At 44.1% G+C, this 22,525-nt stretch overlaps 1 protein-coding gene across 1 annotated transcript in view; it reads right to left on the reverse strand.

Annotated features, from left to right (window-relative positions):
• The window catches only part of LOC130294159 (indolethylamine N-methyltransferase-like), a 48,693-nt gene extending 26,709 nt beyond the window's left edge, over positions 1-21,984 (reverse strand). Inside the window, exon 1 of the mRNA XM_056543662.1 lies at positions 21,834-21,984. Within this exon, the coding sequence (XP_056399637.1) occupies positions 21,834-21,984 (151 nt within the window). The remainder of the gene's footprint in view (positions 1-21,833) is intronic.
• Between the last annotated feature and the right edge of the window lie 541 nt (positions 21,985-22,525).

A 22,525-nucleotide genomic window follows, 5' to 3' on the forward strand; every position in this document is an offset into this window, starting at 1 on the left:
AAGAAAAGAAGAGCTCCCCCCGTTTTTTCCCCTGGAGACAAGGTATGGCTCTCCGCTAAATATGTCCGCTTCCGTGTCCCTAGCTACAAGTTGGGACCACGCTATCTTGGTCCTTTCAAAATTCTGTGTCAAATTAATCCTGTCTCTTATAAACTTCTTCTTCCTCCTTCTCTTCGTATCCCTAATGCCTTTCACGTCTCTCTTCTCAAACCACTCATCCTCAACCGTTTTTCTCCCAAATCTGTTCCTCCCACTCCTGTTTCCGGCTCCTCGGACGTCTTCTCGGTCAAGGAGATTTTGGCTGCCAAAAAGGTCAGAGGAAAAAATTTTTTTTTAGTAGACTGGGAGGGTTGTGGTCCTGAAGAGAGATCCTGGGAACCTGAGGACAACATCCTTGACAAAAGTCTGCTCCTCAGGTTCTCAGGCTCCAAGAAGAGGGGGAGACCCAAGGGGGGGGGTACTGTTACGCCGAGCGCTCCGGGTCCCCGCTCCTCCCCGGAGCGCTCGCTTCACCTCCTCCGCTGCAGCGCCCCGGTCACGTCCTCTGACCCGGGGCGCTGCGATCCTGCTGCTAGCCGGGATGCGATTCGCGATGCGGGTAGCGCCCGCTCGCGATGCGCACCCCGGCTCTCCTACCTGACTCGCTCCCCGTCTGTTCTGTCCCGGCGCGCGCGGCCCCGCTCCCTAGGGCGCGCGCGCGCCGGGTCTCTGCGATTTAAAGGGCCACTGCGCCGCTGATTGGCGCAGTGGTTCCAATTAGAGTTATCACCTGTGCACTCCCTATATTACCTCACTTCCCTTGCACTCCCTTGCCGGATCTTGTTGCCTTAGTGCCAGTGAAAGCGTTCCTTGTGTGTCCCTTGCCAGTGTTTCCAGACCTTCTGCCGTTGCCCCTGACTACGATCCTTGCTGCCTGCCCCGACCTTCTGCTACGTCCGACCTTGCTTCTGCCTACTCCCTTGTACCGCGCCTATCTTCAGCAGCCAGAGAGGTGAGCCGTTGCTAGTGGATACGACCTGGTCACTACCGCCGCAGCAAGACCATCCCGCTTTGCGGCGGGCTCTGGTGAAAACCAGTAGTGGCTTAGAACCGGTCCACTAGCACGGTCCACGCCAATCCCTCTCTGGCACAGAGGGTCCACTACCTGCCAGCCGGCATCGTGACAATAATAGGAAAAAATAGGTTAATCCCCATATGTTCTACAGAGCTAGGTATGGTTTAATCTATTACTCCAATTAAAAAGATAATAAATAAAAAAACATTAACCCCTTAAATGGGCACTGTCATGAAATTATTTTTTTGATATGATGTAGTACTTAAGTACTACAACATATCTCTAATATACTTAGAGACCTAGTGGCCGAATGCAGTGCGGAGTGACGTCACTGCAAAATTCCGACTGATTCCGGCAGGGCATCAGTCGAAATTTTGCGCAGGCGCAGTAACAGCCAGGGCTGCGCATCGGCTTCCCGCACTCACCGACGGCCCTGCTGCAAGGTGCGGGGGGGCGCGGGGGTGCTGCTCCTGCAAGGTACGGGGGGTGCGGGGGGGTTGGCTGCTCCGGCAAGGTACGGGGGGCGCGGGGGGGGGGGGGGGGGGGGGTGCTGCTGCAAGGTACGGGGGGGGCGCTGCTGCAAGGTGGGGGCGCTGCTGCAAGGTACGGGGGGCGCTGCTGCAAGGTACGGGGGGCGCTGCTGCAAAGTACGGGGGGGGGATGGGGGGCACTGCTGCAAGGTACGGGGGGCACTGAGGGGTGTTTGGGTGTTACTCACCGAGCGGCAGGAAGAGTCTCTCCCGCACCCGTCCCTCCCTCATCGGCTCTTGGCTCACTCCTTCCTCCATGAAGCTCCTGTCCTGGGTGCCTCCAGTTGTTTTACCACTGCAACTCCCAGCATGCCCTGACAGCCAATAGATGTCAGGGCATGCTGGGAGTTGTAGTGGTGAAACAGCTGAAGGCACCCTGTTAGGAGAACTAAGGGCGGAAGTGTCGGCCCCAGCAGGCATCAGTGACGTGGTGCCTGCTGGGGAAGTCTGCCTGGTAGTGAACACACTGCCAGGCAGACTAAATGCCATTTTAAAAATAGTTAAAAAAAATAAAGGCAGGGAGGGTGTTAGGGATAGAAGGGCAATAGGCAGGGACAGAAAAAAAACATGATGGTTGGAGCTACCCTTTAAGGACTCAGGGTTTTTCAGTTTTTGCACTTTAATTTTTTCCTCCTTAACTTTTAAAAAATCATAACCCTTTCAATTTTCCACCTAAAAATCCATATTATGGCTTATTTTTTTGCGTCACCAATTCTACTTTCCAGTGACATTAGTCATTTTACCCAAAAATTCACAGCAAAATGGGAAAAAAAATCATTGTGCGACAAAATCGAAGAAAAAGCGCCATTTTGTAACTTTTGGGGGCTTCCGTTTCTACGCAGTGCATATTTCGGTAAGAATGACACCTTATCATTATTCTGTAGGTCCATACGGTTAAAATGATCCCCTACTTATATAGGTTTGATTTTGTCGTACTTCTGGAAAAAATCATAACTACGTGCAGGAAAATTTATGGGTTTAAAAATGTCATCTTCTGACCCCTATAACTTTTTTATTTTTCCACGTACAGGGTGGTATGAGGACTCATTTTTGTGCTGTGATCTGAAGTTTTTATCGGTAAGATATATGCTTTGATCAGACTTTTTTATCACTTTTTATTCCTTTTTTAATGGTATAAAAAGTGATCAAAATAATTTTTTTGGGACTTTGGAATTTTTTGGCGCGTACGCCATTGACCGTGTGGTTTAATTAATGATATATTCTTATAGTTCGGACATTTACGCACGCGGCCATACCACATATGTTTATTTTCTTTTATTTACACTGTTTTATTTTTTTTATAGGAAAAGGGGGGTGATTCAAACTTTTATTAGGGAAGGAGTTAAATGAACTTTATTAACACTTTTTTAAACTTTTTTTTGCAGTGTTTTAGGTCCCATAGGGACCTATAACACTGCACACACTGATCTCTCATGCTGATCACTGGCGTGTATTAACATGCCTGTGATCAGTGTTATCGGCGCTTGACTGCTCCTGCCTGGATCTCAGGCACGGAGCAGTCATTCGTCGATAGGACACCAAGGAGGCAGGTAAGGGCCCTCCCGGTGTCCTGTACGCTGTTCGGGACACCGCGACTTCACCGCGGCGGTCCCGAACAGCCCGACCGAGCAGCCGGGATACTTTCACTTCAGACGCGGCGGTCAGCTTTGATTGCCGCGTCTGAAGGGTTAATACAGGGCATCACCGCGATTGGTGATGTCCTGTATTAGCCGCGGGTCCCGGACGTTGATAGCCGCCGGGACCGACCCGATATGACGCGGGGACACCGCGTGACCCCACGGCATATTGCGGGAGTCGGCGGAGGACGTAAGTAAACGTCCTGCGTCGTTAAGGGGTTAAAGAGGTTTGCAGTTTTAGACAATCTCTAACTATTAGAAGGGTCCCCTGGATATCAAAGCGTACCTGTCCTTTCAAACGATTTTTAAAAATGGATGTATGGTTTTGTTAAATTAACCATTGCGTGGTGACAAGGTGGAATTAAAGGTCTCACTGATGTTTTTGAGCCCCTAAGAACTGAGTTGTTTAGTGGAAGTACCCGCAAGCTTCTTCTTCCTTTCTTCTCTGGCCAATCAAAGCACATCACCTAATCTTATCTGCTATTTCAGGACATAGTGCTAGTAAAAGTGCACAAAAGCAAAAAAGAAAATAGCCGTCAGGCATGCTAGTGCAGCAAATTGTACCAGTCCGTATAATTCAATTATATCAACCACCTCTTATGGTAACATACTGCTGGAGTGGACCCAGTGAGTGGTGTGGCTTCAATGGTCGTAGTATAATCCAAGCAAACAGGATAACAAAAAGGTGAAGAATGAATTGCACTCACCATGTTGGATGTCCCAGGTAAGATAATCTTTTATTCCACGAAATATGATGCAGTTGTTACAGGAACATAAAATCCATGGAGCGAGGAGTAAGAGCAGCCGCTCTCAGATGCAGGGGCACACCACAGGTGGCAACTAGTTTAGCATCAGCCCACACCTGGCCAGAAGAAGCGTCGGCTGACGCAAAACTAGTTGCCACCCGTGGTGTGCCCCTGCATCTGAGAGCGGCTGCTGTCACTCCTCGCTCCATGGATTTTATTTTCCTGTGACAACTGCATCATATTTTGTGGAATAAAAGACTATCTTACCTGGGACATCCAATGTGGTGAGTGCAATTCATTTTTCACCTTTTTGTTATCCTGTTTGCTAGTTAAAGTGCACTGGACATGCTGGCAATGAGTTAGGTAGTGATTTACACAGTATAGCACTACAGATGCAGAGTTAATTTAACCCCTTCAGGACGGAGCCCATTTTGGCCTTAAGGACCGGAGCGTTTTTTGCACATCTGACCACTGTCACTTTAAACATTAATAACTCTGGAATGCTTTTAGTTATCATTCTGATTCCGAGATGGTTTTTTCGTGACATATTCTACTTTCACATAGTGGTAAATTTTTGTCGATACTTGCATCCTTTCTTGGTGAAAAATCCGTAAATTTGATGAAAAATTAGAAAATTTTGCATTTTTCTAACTTTGAAGCTCTCTGCTTGTAAGGAAAATGGATATTACGAATACATTTTTTTTTGGTTCACATATACAATATGTCTACTTTATGTTTGCATCATAAAATTGACGAGTTTTTACTTTTGGAAGACACCAGAGGGCTTCAACAGTCAGCAGCAATTTTCCGATTTTTCACAAAATTTTCAAACTCAGTATTTTTCAGGGACCAGTTCAGGTTTGAAGTGGATTTGAAGGGTCTTCATATTAGAAATACCCCATAAATGACCCCATTATAAAAACTACACCCCCCAAAGTATTCAAAATGACATTCAGTCAGCGTTTTAACCCTTTAGGTGTTTCACACGAATAGCAGCAAAGTGAAGGAGAAAATTCACAATCTTCATTTTTTACACTCACATGTTCTTGTAGACCCAATTTTTTAATTTTTACAAGGGGTAAAAGGACAAAATTTTTACTTGTATTTGTAGCCCAATTTCTCTCGAGTAAGGACATACCTCATATGTCTATGTAAAGTGTTCGGCGGGCGCAGTAGAGGGCTCAGAAGGGAAGAAGCGACAAGGGGATTTTGGAGAGTATGTTTTTCTGAAATGGTTTTTGGGGGGCATGTTACCTTTAGGAAGCCCTTATGGTGCCAGAACAGCAAAAAAAAAAACACATGGCATACCATTTTGGAAACTAGACCCCTCAGGGAATGTAACATGGGATAAAGTGAACCTTAATACCCCACAGGTGTTTCACGACTTTTGCAAATGTAAAAAAAAAAAAAAAAAAAAAAATTACCTAAAATGCTTGTTTTCCCAAAAATGTTTTATTTTTAAAAAGGGTAATAGCAGAAAATACCCCTAAAAATTTGAAGCCCAATTTCTCCCGATTCAGAAAACACCCCATATGGGGGTGAAAAGTGCTCTGCTGGCGCACTACAGGTCTCGGAAGAGAAGGAGTCACATTTGGCTTTTTGAACGCAAATTTTTCTCTGGGGGCATGCCGCATTTAGGAAGCCCCTATGGTGCCAGGACAGCAAAAAAAAAACCACATGGCATACCATTTTGGAAACTAGACCCCTCGGGGAACGTAACAAGGGGTTAAGTGAACCTTTATACCCCACAGGTGTTTCCCGACTTTTGCATATGTAAAAAAAAAATTATTTTTTTACCTAAAATGCTTGTTTTCCCAAAACATTTACATTTTTAAAAAGGGTAAAAGCAGAAAATACCCCCCAAAATTTGTAACACAATTTCTCCCGTGTACGGCGATACCCCATATGTGGCCCTAAACTGTTGCCTTGAAATACGACAGGGCTCCAAAGTGAGAGCGCCATGCGCATTTGAGGCCTTAATTAGGGATTGCATAGGGGTGGACATAGGGGTATTCTACGCCAGTGATTCCCAAACAGGGTGCCTCCAGCTGTTGCAAAACTCCCAGCATGCCTGGACAGTCAACGGCTGTCCGACAATACTGGGAGTTGTTTTGCAACAGCTGGAGGCTCCGTTCTGGAAACAGTTTCGTACCAGACGTTTTTCATTTTTATTGAGGAGGGGAGGGGGGTTGTATAGGGGTATGTGTATATGTAGTGTTTTTTACTTTTTATTTTATTTTTTGTGTTAGTGTAGTGTAGTGTTTTTAGGGTACAGTCACACGGGCAGGGGTTCACAGTAGTTTCTCGCTGGCAATTTGAGCTGCAGCAGAAAGTTTGCGGCAGCTCAAATTTGCAGCCAGATACTTACTGTAATCCTCCGCCCATGTGAATGTACCCTGTACGTTCACATTGGGGGGGACATCCAGCTGTTGCATAACTACAACTCCCAGCATGCCCGTTGGCTGTCGGTGACTGCTGAGAGTTGCAGTTTTGCAACAACTGTAGGCACACTGGTTATGTATCACTGAGTTTGTGACCTAACTCAGTGTTTCACAACCAGTGTGCCTCCAGCTGTTGCAAAACTACAACTCCCAGCATGTACGGTGCATGGTGTACGGTGACTGCTGAGAGTTGTAGTTTGCAACAGCTGGAGGCACACCGGTCGTGAAACACTGAGTTAGGTAAAAAAAACTCTGAGTTTCACAACCAGTGTGCCTTCAGCTGTTGCAAAACTACAACTCTCAGCAGTCACCGACAGCCAACGGGCATGCTGGGAGTTGTAGTTATGCAACCAGCAGATGCACCACTACAACTCCCAGCATGCACTTTAGCTGTTTGTGCAAGCTGGGAGTTGTAGTTATACAACAGCTGAAGGTACACTTTTCCATAGAAAGAATGTGCCTCCAGCTGTTGCAATATCCCAGCATGTCCATAAGTCCCAGCATGTCCATAAGCGAATGCTGGGAGTTGTGGTGGTCTGCCTCCTGCTGTTGCATAACTACAGCTCCCAGCATGCCCTTTTTGCATGCTGGGAGCTGTTGCTAAGCAACAGCAGGAGGCTGTCACTCACCTCCAACGATCCAGACGCTGCAGGTCAGTCCCTCGTCGTCTCCGCCGCCGCAGCTGCTCCTGGGGCCCCGATCCCAACAGGGGCGCCGGGGATAAGGTTCCCCAACACCCGGGGTGCACGTCCCGCACCCGCTCACGTCCTCCAGAAGAGGGGCGGAGCGGGTGCGGGAGTGACACCCGCAGCAGGCGCCCTGATTGGTCGGCCGGTAATCCGGCCGACGAATCAGGGCGATCGTGAGGTGGCACCAGTGCCACCTCACCCCTGCAGGCTCTGGCTGTTCGGGGCCGTCAGAGACGACCCCGAACAGCCAGTAATTCCGGGTCATCGGGTCACTGGAGACCCGATTGACCCGGAATTGCCGCAGATCGCTGGACTGAATTGTCCAGCGATCTGCGGCGATCGCCGACATGGGGGGGCATAATGACTCCCCTGGGCGATATGCCGGGATGCCTGCTGAACGATTTCAGCAGGCATCCGGCTCCGGTCCCCAACCGGCTAGCGGTGGGGGCCGGAATTCCCACGTCCGTATGGATACGCCCTCGGTCCTTAAGGACTCGGGATGCAGGGCGTATCCATACGCCCTATGTCCTGAAGACCTTGAAGGGGTATTCCAGGCAAAAAATTTTTTATATATATATATATATATATATATATATATATCAACTGGCTCTGGAAAGTTAAACAGATTTGTAAATTACTTCTATTAAAAAATCTTAATCCTTCCAATAGTTATTAGCTTCTGAAGTTTTCTGTCTAACTGCTCAATGATGATGTCACATCCCGGGAGCTGTGCATGATGGGAGAATATCCCCATAGGAACTGCACAGCTCCCGGGACGTGAGTCATCAGAGAACAGTTAGACAGAAAACAACAACTCAACTTCAAAAGTAAGTGTAGCCCTGTGCAAAATTAAGTGTGGGGCCCCAAATGCTGGAATACCGTACCAACAACATAGTCACATATTATGCTCTATGGTTAGTCACAATACAAAGCCTACTATAACCAATAATGCTATAACCAATAATGTCCAAATAATACCACCACACCAAAAACACTATCATTGCCAATAGACAGTGTATAAATAATACTATTATACGGTTAATAAATATAATGTAAAAAAAATAGACAAACCACCAGGTCCAGATGGCATTCACCCCCGTGTTCTATGGGAGTTAAGTAATGTAATAGACAGAACCCTAAATGTAATATCAGAGGATTCTAAAATGACAGGGTCTGTTTCCCTGGACTGGCGCATAACAAATGTTGTGCCAATATTTAACCCCTTAAAGACGGAGGGTTTTTCAGTTTTGCATTGCATTGCATTTGCATTGCAATGGCAGGGATCAGTGTTATCAGCGGTTGATTGCTCAAGCCTGGATTTCAGGCTTGGAGAAATCAATCGCCGATCGGACACACAGGAGGCAGGTAAGGCACGCTCCTGTTGTGCTCTAGCTGATCATGATATCGCGATTTTACCGCGTTGGTCCCGATCAGCCCGACTGAGCTGCCGGGAAGCTTTTACTTTCACTTTAGACGCGGCGATCAACTTTGATCGCCGCGTCTAAAGAGTTAATGCCGGACATCAGCCCGATCGGCGATGTCTGGCATAAGCCACGGGTCCTGGTTGCTTATAGCAACCGAGACCCACCGGGTATGATGCACGCTCACCTGCTGAGCGCGCGTAATACCTTAGGAGACGCTTATGGACTTTTATAAACGTCCATATACTTAAAGGGGTTAAAAAGGGGACAGTGACAAGTGACCTTTGTTGTATGTCAACTGTTTGAGGGTTTTCTATGAGATGCTATTTTGGAGTATATCAATAAAAATAAATGGATGACTCCATATCATATGGGTTGATGAGGGATCGGTCCTGTCAAACTAACCTGAGCAGCTTTTATAAGGAGGTGAGCTCCAGACTGGACCAGTGCCACATAAAAGGTAGTGTTGAACATGAATATTTACCGCAAATATCGGCACTTTGCAATTTCGCTAATATTTAGAATATAGTACTATATATTCGTAATGACGAATATTCATTTTTTGTTTTTTTTCTTCACAGTACACATCACAACAATGAAGTGTACTGTGTAAAAAAAAGTGACCATCCCTCCCTGCTTCCAGCTTGTGGTCCAAAGAAGACTCCAATATAATTTACTTTATGAATTGGTGTGGAGCGTGAATATTTCATATGTGAATATGCAAATATTCGCAAATATCAGCACTTGCAGAGGACACTGATCCTTCTCTTTTTTTTAGCTTGTGAGCCAATGAGAAGGATGCAAATACAGTTGTCAGAGGTTAGCAACACCCCTAGCAACCAATAGGAAAGTTGCCCACCCTTCACTATATTATCGCGCATGCGCACTATACGAATTTTGTTACAATTTTCGCATGGAAAAAAAAAGGGAACGGACATAGCGAATGTGTAAATTTGGCGAACATAGGGTAAATATTGCAAATTTGTACATGGCTCCTGCCACTCATCACTAATAAAAGGTTGGTGCATAAAATGAGAAGGATTGGGCTGGGGGAAAATGTGTGTAAATTGGTAAGTAACTGGCACAGTGATAGGAAACAGAGGGTGGTTATTCATGGTACATACTCTGAGTGGGTGACTGTTATCAGTGGGATACCTCAGGGTTCAGCTTTGGGTCATTTTCTTTTTAATATATTGATCAATGACCTCGTAGAGGGATTATATAGTGAAAAATCAGTCTTTGCAGAGGATACTAAGATCTCTAATGTTGAGTAGAGTAGAGTAGATAACACAATGGAGGATAAATTACTGTGTATAGTAGATAACACAATAGAAGACAGTAAACTGTATATAGTAGATAACACAATAGAGGACAGTGCACTCATCACTGAACAAAATCTTCTGCGTAAACTGAGGGTCCTGTTGTTTGTTTTGTTGTTGTTGTTTTGCCCTTTCTGCAGCACCCGAAACTACGAATACTGGAAGCCTGTGCTAGCATTTCTCCTGCGGTGTATATAGTAGTATACAGCAGTGTATACGGATACTTGAAGCCTGTGCTAGCATTTCTCCTGCGTTGTTGCTATCAGTGTGTGAAAAGTGGGAGAAGAGGGTTGCATTGACAATCCAACACAATGGGCAGCACATTGAACACATTTTATAAGTGGTCAGAAACTTGTAAATAACTCATGAACGAATAAAGTTACATTAAAACCAAGCACATGATTGTTTTTCTTGTGAATTCCCAATAAGTTTGATGTGTCATATGACTCTCTTCCTATTGAAAAAACAAAAGTTGGATTCAAAATGGCCAACTTCAAAATGGCCGCCATGGTCACCACCCATCTTGAAAAGTTTCCCCCCTCACATATACTAATGTGCCACAAACAGGAAGTTAATATCACCAACCATACCCATTTTATTAAGGTGTATCCATATAAATGGCCCACCCTGTAGATAACACAATAGAGGACAATACACAGTGTATTGTAGATAACACAATAGAGTACAGTGCACTGTTACTAATTAATCTGGATACGTTGGAGGTTTACAACAGTGCAAAGGTACTGCTCTATCCCCGTATCCTGGCTTCTGTGCTGCAGACCGGCAGGGTGGCATTCCCTTCCACGTGCAAACAGTAGAAACGGAAGATATCCAGCACCAGGAAGGCAGGTAAAACCGTGTTTATTGAGGTACAAAAATAACAAACAGCATATAGAGGAGCGTAGTGCCTACGCGTTTCAGGCTAAAGAGCCCTTAGTCATGGCAATGACTAAGGGCTCTTTAGCCTGAAACGCGTAGGCACTACGCTCCTCTATATGCTGTTTGTTTTTTTTTGTACCTCAATAAACACGGTTTTACCTGCCTTTCTGGTGCTGGATATCTTCCGTTTCTAAAGTTGGAGGTTTAGGCTGAGAGGTGGCAGATGGGGTTCGAAACAGATACATTTAAGGTTATGCATATAGGGAGGAAAAATCCAGTCTGGGCATATGTACTAAATGGGAGACTACCGGCATAGAAAAGGACGTAGGAGTTTTAGTCAACAGTAAATTTACTGTAGTGACCAGTGTCAGGCAGCAGGGGCTAATATGCCCATGACAAGGAAATAATTTTACTACTGTACAAATCACTAATCAGACCACACATGAAATTATGTGTACAGTACTGGGCACCAGTGTACAAGAGAGATATAGTGGACCTGGAGAGGGTTCAAAGACGGGAAACCAGAGTAATACGGGGAATAGGAGGACTACAGTACCCAGAATGATTTTCAAAATTAGGGTTATTTATCTTACAAAAAATAAGTCTTAGGGGAGACCAAATAACTATGTATAAATATATCAGGGGGCCGTACAGATATCTCTCACATGAAATCAGGAGGGGCCTAGATGCATTTCTAAAGAGCCATAACATTACAGGTTATGGATACTAGATCTAAAGAGACAGAACATTTATCCAGGGATTTATTCTGATGCAATATTTGGAGTCCAGAAGGAATTTTTTCCCTGGTTATGGGGCAATCGGCATCTGCCTCATGATAATTTGTTTGCCTTCTTCTGGATCAACACAGTAGGGATACAGAGATATAGGTTGAACTTTAAGGACTCTTGTCTTTTTTCAACCTTAACCCCTTAAGGACCAAGGACGTACGGGGGACGTCCTTGCACCCTGGGCTTTAAGGACCAAAGACGTCCCTGTACGTCCTGGCGTTTTCAGATCCCTGCCGCGCGCCGGGCAGAGATCGGAAGCGGATGCCTGCTGTGTGTATGTCAGTGGCTTTCCAGAAATGCTGGAAGTTGTTGTTTTGCAACAGCTGGAGGCTCCGTTTTGGAAACACTGCCGTACAATAGGTTTTTCATTTTTATTGGGGGGCACAATGTAAGGGGGTGTTTATGTAGTGTTGTACCCTTTATTTTGTGTTAGTGTAGTGTAGTGTAGTGTTTTTAGGGTACATTCGCACTGGCATGTTACGGTGAGTTTCCCGCTAGGAGTTTGTGCTGCAGTGATAAATTTGCCGCAGCCCAAACTTGAAGCAGGAAACTTACTGTAAACCTGCCTGTGTGAATGTACCCTGTACATTCACATGGGGGGGCAAACCTCCAGCTGTTTCAAAACTACAACTCCCAGCATGTACTGACAGACCGTGCATGCTGGGAGTTGTACTTTTGCAACAGCTGGAGGCACACTGGTTGGAAAACCTTCAGTTAGATTCTGTTACCTAACTCAGTATTTTCCAACCAGTGTGTCTCCAGCTGTTGCAAAACTACAACTCCTAGCATGTACTGATCGCCGAAGGGCATGCTGGGAGATGTAGTTATGCAACAGCTGAAGGTACGCAACTACAACTCCCAGCATGCCGAGACAGCTGTTTGCTGTTTGGGCATGCTGGGATTTGCAGTTTTGCAACATCTGGAGGGCTACAGTTTAGAAACCACTGCACAGTGATCTCCAAACTGTGACCCTCCAGATGTTGCAAAACTACAAATCCCAGCATGCCCAGACAGCAAACAGCTGTTTGGGCATGCTAGGAGTTGTAGTTTTGCAAGATCTGGAGGGCTACAGTTTAGGGACCACTATATAGTGGTCTCAAACTGTAGCCCTCCAGCTGTTGCAAAACTACATATTCCAGCATGCCCAAACAGCTGTCTGGGCATGCTGGGAGATGTAGTCTTGCAAAAGGAGGGCTACAGGCTAGAGACCACTGTATAGTGGTCTCAGACTGTAGCCCTCCAGATGTTGCTAGGCAACTTACCAGCTTCCGTAGGATCCAGGGAGCCATCCTCTTCTTCCGCACGACATCACGGCTGTCGATCACTGTTGCCCGCTGCCTCCGGATGGGTAAGTGGATCTTCTACTGTCAGTCCTCTTCGGTTTGCCCATTCTGCCCCACCTATTGTGGGTGGGCAGCACGGGGAAAATGAAAGTTAATCCCCCCGCCCCCGATCTGCTATTGGTTGTCGTTTCTGACGACCAATAGCAGTTATAGACGGGATGGCACCCCTGACACCTCACTCCTATCCCTTCAAGGGGATCGTAGGTGTCTTAGACAACTGCGATCCCCCTTATATTCCGGGTCACTGGGTCACCATAGACCCGTAATGACCCGGAATCAGAGCAAATCGCAAGTGTGAATTCACTTGCGATTTGCGCCGATCACCGACATGGGGGGGTCTGATGATCCCCCTGGGCATTTGCACGGGGTGCCTGCTGATATTTGACCTTAAGTACCAGGACGCAAAAAGAAGTAAAACAAAACAAGAACTATATAAGTATGGTAACATTTTAGTCACATGGACCTAAAGAAGAAAGGTAAGGTATCATTTTTACTGAAAAGTGCACTGCCCCCAAATTTATTTTTGTCAATTTTGCCCCATAAATAATTTGGGTTTTGCCGTAGATTTTGTTTGAAATGATTGATGTCAGTACAATTGTTGGAGCAAAAGACAAGCCCTCATCAGGCCTGTATGTGTAAAATGAAAAACTTTATGATTTTTGGAAGGTGAGGTGGAATACATGAAAGTGCAAAAATGGAAAAAAAAAACTGTGTCCTTAAAGGGTTAAGGGTGCATTCCCACATACAGGATCTAGTGCAGATTTAATGCTGCAGATAACAATGTAACTAAATGATTGAACACAGCATCAAATCTGCAGCAGATCCTGTACATGTGAATGTGTCATAAATGCACATCATTTCCCACAATTCCTGTAGATTACCGTATATACTTGAGTATAAACCGATCCGAATATAAACCGAGGCCCCTAATTTCACCCCAAAAACCCAGGAAAAGTTATTAACTCTAGTATAAGCCTAGGGTGGGAAATACATCATCCCCCCCATGTCATTATCCAGACCCCGTCATCATCCAGACCCCCATCATTAACACCCCCATCATTATCATGTCATCATCCCCCCTTCATCATCATTACCCTGTCATCATCCCCCCTTCATCATTACCCTGTCATCATCCCCCTTCATCATTACCCTGTCATCCCCCCCCCTTCATCATTACCCTGTCATCATCCCCCCTTCATCATTACCCTGTCATCATCCCCCCTTCATCATTACCCTTTCATCATCCCCCCCCTTCATCATTACCCTGTCGTCATCCCCCCATCATCATTACCCTGTCATCATCCCCCCTTCATGATTACCCTGTCATCACCCCCCCTTCATCATTACCCTGTCATCATCCCCCCCTTCATCATTACCATGTCACCATCCCCCCCTCATCATTAACCTGTCATCATCCCCTCCTTCATCATTACTCTGTCATCATCCCCCCCTTCATCATTACCCTGTCATCATCCCCCCTTCATCATTACCCTGTCATCATCCCCCCCTTCATTATTACCCTATCATCATCCCCCCTCATCATTACCCTGTCAACATCCCCCCCTTTCTCATTACCCTGTCATCATCCCCCTCTTCATCATTACCCTGTCATCATCACACACCACCCCCTTCATCATCACCGCTTGTCAATGTCTGATTTAACAGTGGTCTTTAACCTGCGGACCTCCAGATGTTCCAAAACTACAACTCCCAGCATGCCCGGACAGCCATCAGCTGTCCGGGCATGCTGGGAGTTGTAGTTTTGAAACATCTGGAGGTCCGCAGGTTGAAGACCACTGCCCGGGTTGAAGACCACTGCCCGGTCCTTTGTCGTCATCCCCCTGTGCGTCGTCGTCAAGGCAACGTCATTATTCCGGGGCCGGGCCCGAAGCGCGGAGAAGAGGCACTCCCGGTGAAGATGGACAGCCCTGAACGGCTATCCCTCCCCACAGGACGGTCCCTACAGCACAGATGGCCTGGACCAGCTCACCCTAACGTCCCACGGAGCGGAGGTGAGTACAAAACTAAAGGGGGGAGGGGGTCTGGATGACGACAAAGGCCCCGGGCAGTGGTCTTCCACCTTCAGACCTCCAGATGTTTCAAAACTACAACTCCCAGGATGCCCGGACAGCCGAAGGCTGTCCGGGCTTGCTGGGAGTTGTAGTTTTGAAACATCTGGAGGTCTGCAGGTTGAAGACCACTGAGGGCGGTGAGTTCACTCGAGTATAAGCCGAGGGGGGTGTTTTCAGCACGAAATATCGTGCTCAAAAACTTGGCTTATACTCGAGTATATACGGTACATATACAGTGGCGAATAACTTCTAATACTTATGGGACAGCCAGTAAATAACAACTAAACTCATAATGTCAGATCTCCATGGTGGATGCTAGCGATGAGTAAATCGAATCTGATGAAGTTAAATTTGTTCCAAATTTCATCAAAAATTTTATTCAGAGTTCAAACTTCGACTCAATTCTAAATAACAAATTTCTTCATTAGCGACACCCCTGCGATCGTCCTGTATAATGTATAGATGCGAGCGGTCACTTGCTGTGATCTGTCCTCAACTGCAAGTACTACTGCTTCCAACATGGAGCACACTCTGCTACATGCTGGTAGCTGTAGTACCTGCATTAATAGACAGATTGCAGTGAGTGTCACTTCTGACACCTGATGCGTTCCTCCTGTATAATGTATAGATGCGGGCGACCATTCTTTTAAGGTCCCCTGCACTCATGTATATATACATCTATTCATATTTCCCACAAAGAGCTGTGATTGGCTGGAACCATCTGGCTAATCACAGCTCTGCGGGAAATATGAATAGGTGTATATATACGGCAGTGCAGGGGACCATAGAAGAGCGGCCGCATCTATACATTATACAGGAGGATTGCAACAAGTGTCAGAAGTGACATGGGCGATCTGTCAATTAGTACAAGTACTTTTACTCCCATCATGGAACACTGTGTTCCATGCTGGGAGTAGTAGTACTACCTAAAAAATTAAAATTAAAATAAAAGTGAAAAACACAAACACTACATTTTTATTATTGTTGGCTAAATTTTTTGTGCTCTGCCTCCCCACATAAATTGATCCCTGTTTAAAAATTTATTAAAATTTTGTTATAATAAAGATAAATGTTGTTAAATACAATTTCTTCCATCACTGCTGTATCTTTTTTAATATACTTTTTTAATGGGACCCTAAAAAAAAAAAAAAAAAAAAACGTATCTCCATCCATTTTTTTCGATCGCTAAAGTTAATATTTTCTCCGTTATTGCCTCCTAAACAGACCATTCTAATAACAGATGCAAACTGATGCAAAGGGATGCCATTTAGTGGCATTCATTTGCATCAGTTTTTCAACCATTAGTATCAGCTGTCGGCAGACTCCCGCAGCCGATACTACTACTACCATCATGGAACAGACTTCTTTCCATGATGGGAGTAGTAGTTCCTCGGTTGCGGAGTCCTCCGGTGGCTGGGGAGGCTACATTAGTGTTTGTACTACTACCACCACCATGGAACAGACTCTGTTCCATGATGGGGGTTGTAGTACAGGAGCTGAGGGGTTGATCGCACTGTGTCTCACTTTTGAGACTTGATGCGATCAGAAGTTATTAAACAGGGGAGCAGGCGGCATGCTCCACTCCCCTGCGATTAATTTCCCGTCGGAAGCCCTGAATGGCCGGTACTGAGGAGCCATTCAGGGCTCCCGGCTGTATTTTAAAACTTACAGTGTGCCTTACTGTATAATCACATTCCCCCTCACTTAATATATTCATTTTAATCCCCCCATGTGTATATGTATGATCCCCCCCCCCCCGCCTGCTGCCCTGTCATAGTCTTACGCTGTCACAGCGCATAGCAGGAGCATGACATTCCATTCCCTGCTGCTCATCTCCCTACTTGACAGAGAGGAGCAGTGGAGAATGGAGGGACCTGCATCCCCTGTGCACTTTTATAGTGCTCTATTCCACGCCGCCGGTACCTGACTTGTCCCCCCTGTGCGCTGCTTCATTCATTCCCCACCGCCGCCCAACATGTCCCCGCTCCAAACACAATCAGAGCACACAGTGGGGACATGTCAGTCTATTCCTTACTGCTCATCTCCATCGGGTACAGTGGGGAATAGACTGATATGTCCCCGCTGTGCGCTCTGATTGTACTTGGAGCAGGGCAGCAGCGGGAACATGTTGGGAACCAGCAGCGGTGGTGGTGAATGAATGAAGCATCGCACAGGGGTGACAGGTCCTTCCCTTCTCTGCTGCTCCTCTCTGTCAGATACGGAGATCAGCAGCAGGGAATGGAATGGCTTGCCCTTGCTGTGCTAGAAGATGATTGGGCAGGGAGGGAATAAAATGCATTTACACATGGGGGGATTAAAATGAATATACTTAGGTCAGGGGGAATTTGATTATACAGTAATTAGGCACACTGTAAGTTTAAAAAACCCTGCCGGGAGCCCTGAATGGCTCCTGCGTACTGGCCATTTAGGGCTCCCGGCTGGGAATTTAAAAATGAAAGTAAAAATAGATCGCACATTACAGCCGCCTGCTCCCCTGTTTAATAAATTCTGATCGCATCAGGTCTCTCCCTCAGCCCCTGTACTACAACCCCCATCATGAAACAGAGTCTTTTCCATCATAAGGGTAATATAACAAACACTAATGTAGCCTCCCCTGCCACTGGCAGACTCCCGTAGCTGGGGAACTACTACTTCCATCATTGAAACAAGTCTGTTCCATGATGGGAGTAGTAGTAGTCCTGGCTGCAGGAGTCTGTAGGCAGAGGTGATAAAACGTCCATAAAATAATGCTACATGACAGATGTTATAATGGGTCTTAACGGATGAATATGCCCGTTATTTTGACACACGTTATTCAGCCGTTAGCACCCGTTATTTCATCCATTATTATACATCCGTTTTTTAATTATACAATACAGAAACCGGATGTTCAATAACGGATGAATATTCTATAGTGTGAAAGAAGCCTAATTAAAATGTAGTGTGTGTGTGTTTTTCACTTTTTATTTTTTAGGTAGTACTACTACACCAAGCATGGAACACATTGTTTCATGATGGGAGTAGTAGTACCTGTACTAATTGACAGATCACCCGTGTTACTTCTGACACCTGTTGCGATCCTCTTGTATAATGTATGGATGCGGCGGCCGCTCTTCTATGGTCCCCTGCACTGCCGTATATATACACCTATTCATATTTCCCGCAGAGAGCTGTGATTGGCCAGATGGTTACAGCCAATCACAACTCTCTGTGGGAAATATGAATAGGAGTATATATACTTGATTGTAGGGGACCATAGAAGAGCGGCCGGCCACATCTATACATTATACAGGAGGATCACAGCTGGTGTCAGGAGTGACACTCGCTGCAAGTTGTCTATTAATGCAGGTACTACAGCTCCCAGCATGGAGCAGATAAGGACAGATCACAGCGAGTGTCACTCCTGAAACCCACAGCGATCATCCTGCATCCCTGAGATGCGGAGCGGCTTTCTCCTGTTCTCGCATCTCTGCTCTGTACTCCGAACGGCCACTCACCATTCATATTTCCCGCTGAGAGCGAGGATTGGCTGCCACCATCTGGCCAACTCCACTATGGGCGGAACACACGAATGAGTGATGTGAATTTCTATTCACATCACTGGCCGGCCCAGAGTATAGTGCAGAGATGCGAGTGCTGTATAGAACCGCTCCGCATCTCTGCTATATTATGGATGATCGCATCGGGTGTCAGGAGTGACACCCGGTCGATCTGTCTTTTAGTTCAGAAACTACTAAACCCATCATGGAGCAGTGTGTTCCATTCTGGGAGTAGTAGCACTACCTAAAAAATATAAAAAATAGAGAAATAAAGTGAATAACACACACACTGCATTTTTATTATTGTCAGCTTCATTTTTAGGTCCCTGCCCGCCCACTTAAATTGATCCCTGTTTAAAAATTAACATAGGGACCAGAAAATTCAGTGCTCAATATTAAAAATGAATGAGGAGTGCATTTCATAATTTATTTTTCTTGTCTTCTTTCTAAATCATACACATTTTTTTTACTTTACTTTTTTAGCCCATTTTTAATATTGAGCGCTGAATTTTCTGGTTCCTGCCCGCTCCCAAAAATTAAAAAACAAACAAAAAAAATGTTAATGTTAATTTTTAAACAGGGATCAATTTATGTAGGCAGACAGGGAACTAAAGATGAACCGACAATAATAAAAATGTAGAAAGGGGCCATTTTACCCCTTGCCGCATATGGACATTTATAAACGTCCGTATGTGGCTCCCAACTTATGACGTGCGCTCAGCAGGAGAGCTCGTATAATACCCAGTTGGTCCCAGTTGCTATAAGAAACCAGGACCTGTGGCTAATGCTTGACATCGCCGATCTAATGTGAAAGTAAAAGCTTCCTGGCAGCTCAGTCGGGCTGATCGGGACCATCGCGGTAAAATTGCGATGTCCCGATCAGCTAGAAAGCAACAGGAAGGTCCCTTACCTGCCCCCTGCATGACTAATCTGCGATTGATTGCTCCAAGCCTGAAATCCAGGCTTGAGCAATCAACTGCCGAATCAATGTACTGCATGTATAGTCGTATAGTCCCCTATGGGGGCTATAACATTGCAAAAAAAAAAAGTGAAAAAAAAAAAGAAAATAATTTAACCCCTTCCCTAATAAAAGCTGCAATCACCCCCATTTTGCCAATAAAAAAAAAACCGTGAAAATAAAAATAAAGATAAACATATTTGGTATCGTCGCGTGCATAAATGTCCAAACTTAAAAATGTATTGTTACCGGTATTTAAACCGCACGGTCAATGGCGTGCACGCAAAAAAAAATTCCAAAGTCTAAAATAGTGTATTTTTGGTAACTTTTTATACCATAAAAAAATGAATAAAAAGCGATCAACAGTCTGACCAAAACAAAAATGGCACAAATAAAAACATCAGATCACAGCGGAAAAAATTAGCCCTCATACCGCCCTGTACATGGAAAAATGAAAAAGTTATAGGGGTCAGAATAGGACAATTTTAAACGTATACATTTTCCTGCATGTAGTTATGATTTTTTTCAGAATTAATACAAAATCAAACCTATATAAATTGGGTATCATTTTAATCGTATGGACCTACAGAATAAAGATAAGTAGTTATTTTTACCGAAAAATGTACTGCGTAGAAACAGAAGCCCCCAAAATTACAAAATGGCGTTTTTTCTTCCAATTTGTCGCACAATGATTTTTTTTTTCGTTTCGCCATAGATTTTGGGGTAAAATTAGTTCATTACAAAGTAGAATTGGTGGCACAAAAAATAAGTCATCATATGGATATTTAGGTGCAAAATTGAAAGGGTTATGATTTTTAAAAGGTAAGGAGGAAAAAATGAAAGTGCAAAAACTGAAAAACGCTCAGTCCTTAAGGGGTTAATTGTAAAAATAACATATTTTTTATAATTATTTTTTTTAGTAATGTATTTTAATATTGTGTTCCATAAAGTGCGTGTTTATGTGTGTTTCACTTTTTTTTTGCCATTTTCTTTTTTTTTTAGGTAATACAACTACTCCCAGCACGGAACAGACTGTTCCATGATGGGAGCTGTAGTACCTGTACTAAGAGACATAACACAGCAGGTATCACTCCCGAAACCCGATGTAATTGTCCTTTCTATTGCAGAGATGGAGCGGCTTTCTCCTGCGCTCGCATCTCTGCACTAAACTCCGGCCGGCAAGTGATGTGAATAGAATTCACATCACTTATTCATATTTCCCACAGAGAGCTGTGATTGGCCAGATGGTTCCAGCCAATCACAGCTCTCTGCGGGAAATATGAATAATAGGTATATAAACGGCATATACTCATACTACTGTGGGACCAGAGAAGAGCGTCCGGCCGCATCTATACATTATACAGAGCGATCGCATTTGGTGTCAGAAGTGACACTCGCTGGGATCTGTCTTTTAATGCAGGTACTACAGCTCCCAGCATGGAGCAGAGTGTGCTCCATGTTGGGAGTAGTAGTACCTTCAGTTAAGGACAGATCATAGCAGGTATTACTCCTGACAACCGATGCGATCATCCTATATAGATGCGAGAAAGCTGCCCACATTTTTACATTATAAAGGACATTGCAGCAGGTGTCAGGAGTAATACCTGGGGCAATCTATCTATTAGCACAGGTACTACCACTCCCATCATGGAACAGTCTGTTCCATGCTGGGAGTAGTAGTACTACCTAATTTTTTTTTATAAAACAATAGAGAAAAAAAAGTGAAACAAACACACATTTTATTAAACACATTATTGAAATACATTACTAATAAAAATTTGCCAATAATTAATTTGGATCTAATCGATTCTTTTTTTTATTCAGTGAATCAGCCAAGTCGAATTTTTCAAAAATTCACTCATCTCTAGACAATGGCATTAAGTGGTCATGACCAAGGCAAACAGGTTATCAACACAAAGCAGGCACATGGGGGATCAGTACTGTAAGTATATCCTGTATCTCTCAAAGAGAACATACTCCAAAATGCTTAAACATTCAAAAATATTTCATTTCAAATTATTATAATTTTAAACCTATTTATCTTAATTAGAAAATAATTTTAACTTCTAGGTTATCATTGTTAAGAGACCAAGAAGTGGCACTGGGAAAACTTTGTAAACTACAAATTCCCATAACAGATCAGATATAAAGTTTTAACATCTATAATAGTTTTAAGTTTTCTAGGTTTCTGGTGATTATTGAGGGTAAAACAATGACTTCACTAAACCCCATAACCCGACATCTTACATCATACTCAGAAAACAAGAGGTTGCTTTGCTCTCTATAGAAGAAATTTTATAAGAGTAGTGCGGTCGCCCCTACTAATCTGCAACATCTCAGAAAAAGTCTATCTAGTTATATTCATTTGTTTATGAATTTATAAAACAAATTAACCATAAAAAATTCAAGATACATACCCTCTGCAAAGGTTTTTATAAGATTTTCCATGGGAAATATCAAGGAATCCTCTGCAAAGGCCATATCTGGTTTATCCGAAAAATAATCCTCCAGATATTGTCTGGAATCATAACCGTGTACATGATAGATCTTATGGGAGCTGGAATCCATCGTCTAATCTTCTATCCCAGACAGGTGACTATCTCTACACCGGAGCTCAACTTTATATCATTTCACAAAAGTGAGAATTACTGATCAGGTCATGAGATATAATATTCATGAGTCAGTCATGGGAAAATGAGGTATAATAGATTCATGTGTTGAATTAAACAAACTAAATAAACTATACAACATAGCAATAGCCTATAATGTAATACAGTACCAAAAAGAGTAAGAAAGAAAATACCTGTACAATATAATAAAATTGAAATAATTTTTATTAGTTACAACACATGATTGATAAAAACGCACAATAAAGTGCAACATATGAAACATAAAAGAAATGGTACGGAGTGATCTGCAGAGATATGCAGTGCCATATAGTACAAACGTTCAACCCCCAGTGGTATGTACAATTGAGATAGATAGGGAGAAATATATATATATATATATATATATATATATATATATATATATATATATATATATATATATATCAGAAAACATAAGTCCTAGGATCACAATATGCAAATAAATCAAAGGTAACTCTACC

The sequence above is a fragment of the Hyla sarda genome, chromosome 10 (assembly GCF_029499605.1).
Source record: "Hyla sarda isolate aHylSar1 chromosome 10, aHylSar1.hap1, whole genome shotgun sequence".
Classification (NCBI taxonomy): Eukaryota; Metazoa; Chordata; class Amphibia; order Anura; family Hylidae; genus Hyla; species Hyla sarda.